This window comes from Euprymna scolopes, chromosome 33 (assembly GCF_053919585.1).
Source record: "Euprymna scolopes isolate OS-2025 chromosome 33, ASM5391958v1, whole genome shotgun sequence".
Classification (NCBI taxonomy): Eukaryota; Metazoa; Mollusca; class Cephalopoda; order Sepiida; family Sepiolidae; genus Euprymna; species Euprymna scolopes.
In genome coordinates this window covers 19,305,075-19,312,063 of record NC_136514.1, presented here as the reverse complement: position 1 = coordinate 19,312,063, position 6,989 = coordinate 19,305,075, and the positions used below count along the sequence as shown (strand labels likewise).

Below are 6,989 nucleotides of genomic sequence, written 5' to 3'. Positions count from 1 at the left end.
CTCAAGAAAAATGGACTCAAAGAGAGAGAGAAAGAGAGAGAGAGAGAGAGAGAGAGAGAGAGAGAGTAAATAAAGAGTCGCTAACCTAATTGGTCTTGAACTGTCAGTTAGGCTCCAGCCTCTGTTCCATCGACGAAATGTTGCATTCCTCTGCTTGTTTTACAAGTATTTCAATGGTGGATGCTCTGACGAACTACAACCCCTCAATGTAAACACCCCCGATAAACCTGACAAACAACAAAATCCTGTCCGTACACAGTAGAGATGCACAGATGCCAGAAAACGTTCTACTTTAATAGTTTCTTCCCCAGAACTACCAGACTTTGGAATTCACTTTCAGCTTCCTGTTTCCCCCGACTGATGGTATCAAGTGTAATATGTAAACAGTCATTTTGCTGCTAAACTCCCTGCACAGTATCTCTGCAAATTATTTCTCAGATAGTAGCCCCCTACATCAAAATGGCGCTGTGCTTTATTTGGGGTGAAAATGCAAAAAAAAAAAAAAAGACTAAATAATTATTTTCTTCTTAACTTCCTAACCTCAGAAATGCATGAATATAGAATGAAAAACTAGTGTCTGTAGATATTTAATAATCATATATATGTTTACTATAATAATTAATAAATATCTACAGACACTAGTGTTTCATCCTTTTGGGGATCACCGATATATATATCTCCAGACGTGCGCATAAGTTTTAATGTTTAAGCAAATCCTTTGCACATTATATACATAAACACTGACACATACACAATATATATATATGTGTGTGTGTGTGTGTGTGTTTGGTAATGGAGTCAAAGATTGTTTTGTAGAGGTGTTCGATTCCTTCGTCTATTGTTGATCGTCAGTAACATTGTCTGAGATTATCACTTTTCTGTATCATTTAGTTCTGTCTTGTTCGCATGGCTTCTCGGAGAGACTGGTTTGAAAGCCTTTGTTTTTTTTTCACTCAAAAACGTGATGTCATTTCGACTCCGCTTTGGTTTACAGCGTTTGATCTTTTGCCCCTGCTTTCTCACCTAGCTTTCATTCAACCCTGTTTTACAAATCTGGGTTATCCTGACATGCACTAAGAGTGCCCCTTGCCAAAATTCACACTAGCTAACAATCACTACTTACTAGCATAGGCTCCTACTATTTAACATTATGTGCAAAACATTGAAGGCAGCATAACAAAATGTTTTGAGTTGTTGTCTTTGATAGGATCGCAAGCTGCCTTTCTCTGCATCCAAGGTAAATTGTATATCAGTTGTGTTAAGAATGTTATGTTATATGACCCCCAGTCCTCTCTCACCCAACTGCAGTGCAATAACAGATTCATGATTATATGGATTTGCAATGTAAAATCTAACCTAGCCCAGCATTATAGATGAAAGGATTTGTTGAAAGCACCACATTTGCCGAGCACAGAGGTATCCAAAGGATAAATGGGTTATGCTGGTATGGTCATGAGGATTGTTTGTCTTCCTAGATAAACCATCCATTGTTATATAATGTCATAATGATAAGTCAACTCCAATTTCTCATCGGAAGAAAAGTTGTTCAATTCTATTTACATTGAATATTTAAATTTTCAAACTGTCATATAACTCAAATTAGCCAATCAAATGATCACATGATGGCAACCATTTTTAAACTAAAAAAAAAAAAAAATAGGTCGTCTGCCCAAATATTACAAATGAAATTAAATCAAATTTTGAATCTGGTAAAAAAAATGGATTTTACAAAGTTTTATTTTATACTGAGTGTAGGCCTACTCCTTGACCTTTTCTTAATTTTTATTTTTATTTTTTGGAGGGGGGGGGCTAGGAGCAAAGTGTTGTATCTGTTTTGATACTACACTTCATATTTTTTTTTTCCATGATCAATGAAAGAGAAATCTTTCTAGAATGAAGCAACTTTGTTTCTGAATTTTTTAGATGAGGATTGATAATTTGGATTATTTCGACTACTTTTCTTGAGTGTTATTTGCACAATGTTTCAATTGATGCAACCTCCAACCGTCTTCAGATATATCTTATCAAACTCAGAAATGTTTCTGTTGAACTCGGAATCTGCATGGAATTTTGAACAAAATCTTTTATTTAATCCACGAGAGTAACATGTTCTCATTCTGTCAGCCATGACTGGGTGGAAGTCCTCAGTAATTCGCAACTGTACATTTTGAGTGTTGCATATACTTAGAATTGAACTTTCAATCAACAAAAGAATATAACTTACAACTGAATTTTACCAAGTAATTTATCCACAATGCCATGGGTCCTTGCAGGCAATTCTAGTATGAATCTGGAGAAGGTTGCAGATTATATTGAGCGAAACGTTGTGTGAATAACACTGAAGATGAGAACAGTAGTCCGAATAATCCAAATAATATGAATTATCAATCCTTTTCTCAAAAATTCATAAATATAAAACATTTCATTAATAATTATAGACATTTTGTAACTAAAAGTTGTCTGACATCTATCTTCCACATCAGATGTCGGTTGCCAATTGGCCATGGTGGCATGAAATGACTTTCTCCATGAAACTCTGTCATATACATTGATTTCAACTTGCTATTGTTTGAGTTCATCTTTGAATTATTCCAAGTCTTTCTTTGTCTACTTTTTTGGTCCCCCAACAAAGGAGGGACTGGACCTAGTAATTCACTCCTGTTCGTCCGTTCATTTGAAATTTTGCACAAACATTAGTCATGGTGAAAGTAATTTTTTTTTATTCAGAACCTTCCAAATCCAATTTTTCACATCAATCACACTCACAGACATAACTTGGCTCACTGCAGTCAACACTCCAACATATAGCTTCATCATGATCAGCATGCTCAATATCAAAGCCACCATTTCCTTCAATGACAAACTTACAGCATTCAGTCGAACGATTCCACCTAGGCGTGGGGCAAGTTTTCCTTTTTCTGTCAATTTATCACAATCATAACATAAATTCTTGGTTTTATGGAAATCTCTCGAGACAAGGCATGAAGCTACTTGATGTAAGGAGCTAACAATAACGAAAGCTGATTATTGCAAAAACAGGAGATGCCTACTGACCTTAGTATTCAAAAGACCAAAACTGTAGGTAGAAGGAAAACAGTGAGCAGGAAGACAGTTCCAGTATCTTGCAGTCCTTGCTACTGGAATAGGAAGCTGTATTACAATGAGGTATTGAAACAAAAGATTGATGGAGACCTCTAGACCAACAAGTCAAACGAGCTGGAACAAAGGAAGCAGGGAATAACACTAGACAATTCCGCAGAACACATGCCATGATAGTATCTGTAGAAAAGACTGAGACTAGCAACATTACATCTGTGAGAGAGAGAGGTTGCAGTAAAGAAGAAAGTGTGGGGGCCAATCAAATTACAGATATGTTTCTGCAATTTATCAAGAATCTTCAAATGGGACGCAGATTCACCAGCCCAAATGTGACAACAGTACTCCATACATGATTTGATAGTACATTTGTAGATTTCCTCGCTTATACTCAATTGCAATTTGTGTGCATCTATTTATCCAACAAGAGCTTCATTCATGTCCCTACCATTATAGGCAGTTCCATTATACAGCTGGTTTAGTTGTCTTGTTTTTCAGGTTATTTATTTAATGCCAAATCCACTAATTTCGCAAAAAACTTTTTATGTTTTAAGTTCTTTATATCTTTGAATATTTATCCATGGAGTTTGGTTTGGCTGTTTTGTTTTATGGCATATCAACTCTTTTTTGGGGTTATTTAATGCCGAATCCAGCAATTTTGGAAAAAGGTTTTATGCTTCAAGTTCTTTATATCTTCAAATATTTATTCATGGTGTTTGGTTTGGTTGTTTTGTAGTAGAAAATTGTTGTTTTTTTTTTGTTTTTAAATTTGCAGAACATGATTGAGTTTTGCAAAGGGAAGAAAACACAAAAAAACAACAACAATAACATCAATGTTTTGTGCATTTTAGGTTAGCAAGCCAACACCTTCAGACAGCCTGATATGATTATGTCGCGGCCGATAAACTCTGTCAAATGGTTTGATGAAATTTTAGCATGCCGTTCTACTCGTCCAAAGAATCTGCATTATTAAGAGGCCCCAAAATTCGGGTTGAAATTACCAAATGTATGTGCATATGTATTAGTTATAGTAGTCATGTTGAGTCCATGGACTTTCTTGTCGAATCTTTTTTTTTTTGTTTTCTTCCTAAGAATCACTACTTCTCAAGGCCGAAAGCCACTCGAGGATAAGGGTTAATGAATGCAAGGTGGTAGTATATTAATCGTTAATGGTGTAAATTGAGAAGAATTTGATTATTTATGGGGACGGCTCGACAAGAACTTGTTTACATTGGATTTGAAGGCTACTATGTTGTATTCAACCAGGAAGCAGACCAGCAGAACAGTGTTCCACAGACGGGCGGTTCTGGGAAAGAAGTTTTGATTGTATCCCAAAAGAGAAGATTGTGTGTTGAAAGAAATGCTATAGAATGAGACACCTTGCTTTGGTCTCTTGGACAAAAAAGAGAGAGTTCAAGTTCAGCTGGCAATCCTTTTTAATCAATTTCCATCATGTGTTCAGTTTGCCTGAAAGGTGGCCTTTGATTGAGCAAAATGAGAGGTGGCATCTGATTGGGCAAGCTTAAAAGGAAGTTGAATGCTTGAACCAATCAGCACCAAGCTTAGAAACTAAATGCAGGATTTGTTGTAATATTTTTTATATATGATGAGAGTGTGATTAATTGGACGGTTCTACTTATAGACACTGGCGATAGGAACTGACCAATGAAATGGATCCATGTTCAGCTAGCAACCAATCAAAAACTGGAATTGCTCCATAAAAATATTGGATATTTTAAAATTCGAGCACATAATTTTCCGTGTCCACATGAGAAAGACATTTATTCTTTGCTAGCAAAATTTTAAAGTCCAAGACTTGTATAGATCAGCTACCGACTGAAAACTCTTTTTCATCTCCAGGACTTGTACAGATCAGCTACCCACTGAAAACTCTTTTTCATCTCTAGAACTTGTAGAGATCAGCTACTTGTTGGATACTCTTCTGAAATTAAACATGGCTTTCAATTCAATATAATTTAACTAATTTTGTTGTTTCTATTTATAATGCTTTAAAAATTGTTTGTCTATTTTTATTTTTTTTGTTTCCTCATTTCTAGTTTCTCATAAATATGATGAAACATGATTACGTGGTGGCCGATAAACTCTGTCAAATGAGTAAGTATTGTTGGTTGTTGTAAGCATACTGTATACTTCAATATTATTTCATATCGTAAATTGCATTTTCGATGTTGAGATTTTGGGTTGGGTACATTTCGGCGTGGGCTGATTCGGCATGTGGCATATTCGATGTGCGGGGGGAGGGGGGGGTTAGATTCGGCATCAAACACTTCATTATTATAGTCCAAGTTTTTTGTTTTATATTTTAAAAATGAATTCAGTGAACAAAGATAGTTTTTCTTTAAATAAAATTTAAATAAAGATTATTAAAAGAAAAAAAAAATTAATTTGATTAAAAAGAAAGAACTTAAAAATAACCATGTTTATTTAAAACACAACACAAAAACAAACAAAAATATTCAGTCATCAACAACGAGACTATATTTTCATATTGTTTTTCTTAATTAAAAAAAACAAACTTTAAAAACTTTGGTACTCTTGCATAATTTGACATAATTTGTCCTTTTTCTGTTTGGCGAGTTTGAAAATATATTTATTTGTCAGTTTTTCTTTGTTGTTGTTGTTGGTTTAGTTGCTTTCTTCCAATTCGAATATCATCTGCTTCCATTTAGATAGCGCTTTTTCATTGGCTAATCGAACTCCTAAAAATTCAATTAAAAAAATAATAATAAATAAATAATAAATAAGTAACTAATAAAAAAAAATAAAAAGTCACCCCGCCTCCTTAATATCACCATAAAAATTACTAAAAACATAACAGAAAAAAAATTAAATAAATAAAATAAAAAGTCGAGTTAGCTTTTCAACATTTGAACAACGCTCAGCTGACACCGATGATTGCCGGTCTCGCCCGATCCATGCTTGACGGGAATTCACGAGAATTCAGGTCAAATTATGCAAGAGTATCAAAACTTTGAACCGTGTTTATTTAAAACCCAACATCCAGCCATCAACAACGAGCTTATATTTTGATATTGTTTTTCTTAATTAAAAAAAGGAACTTAAAAATAACCATGATTATTTAAAAAAACAACGCAAAAACAAACAACACTCAGTTCTCAACAACGAAATTATATTTTCATCTCGTTTTTTATTTAAAAAAAGCTAAGTAAAAAATACATTTTGAAAGTTTTAACCCTTATAAAATTAATTAGAAAATAATTAAGCGAAAAGAGTTTTGTAAAACATATTTTTTTTTAAAAAAACAATTAAAGTGATATATTTTCGTATTGTTTTTCTTAATTTAAAAAAATAAAAACTTATAAAATCTTTATGAAAATATGATTACTGTGGTTGACGCCGAATTTTCCCTCCATGGTCGACGATGAACTGTCCCTCCGTCAAATCGGCCATGTTTAATCTGGAATGCTGAAACGTCCCATTCCTTGAAATTTTACTTTGAATTGTGAGATATTGTTAAAAACGGAAAAGAAAGTTTATATGTATTATTTTCATTGCTTCGGCTACTTTGATGTTATTCTCACAACGTTTCGGCTGATGTCTCCTCCATCCACATGGACACATAGTGCAACAGATAAAAGTGTTGAGTTACTGCAACATGACCGTTACGCTTAAATCATGTTCGTTACAGTTCAAACCTTCCTTGAACCCCTACGCCATGTGGCATCATTGTAAAAGGAACAAAAAGAAATTAATCCGACTCAGCTTTTCTGTCTGTTTTAACAAAAAGGCATTTATTACCAATACTTTCCAAACAGTTTCTGCTTCTTGTTTTTTGTTTTTTTTTAACTGTTCATTTCGTCTGCCATGAGATTAACAAAACCCTGCCATCTCGGCACCAGCTTAAAAAATCT

The 6,989-nt window shown here is 34.1% G+C and overlaps 1 protein-coding gene across 2 annotated transcripts in view; it reads left to right on the top strand.

Moving 5' to 3' along the window:
• The window catches only part of LOC145258162 (glutamate-rich protein 2-like), a 124,037-nt gene that overhangs the window by 6,134 nt on the left and 110,914 nt on the right, over window positions 1-6,989 (top strand). For both annotated transcript variants that reach the window (XM_080115969.1, XM_080115968.1), the window contains exon 3: window positions 5,154-5,211. In XM_080115969.1, coding sequence (XP_079972095.1) covers window positions 5,154-5,211 — 58 coding nt within the window. The remainder of the gene's footprint in view (window positions 1-5,153; window positions 5,212-6,989) is intronic.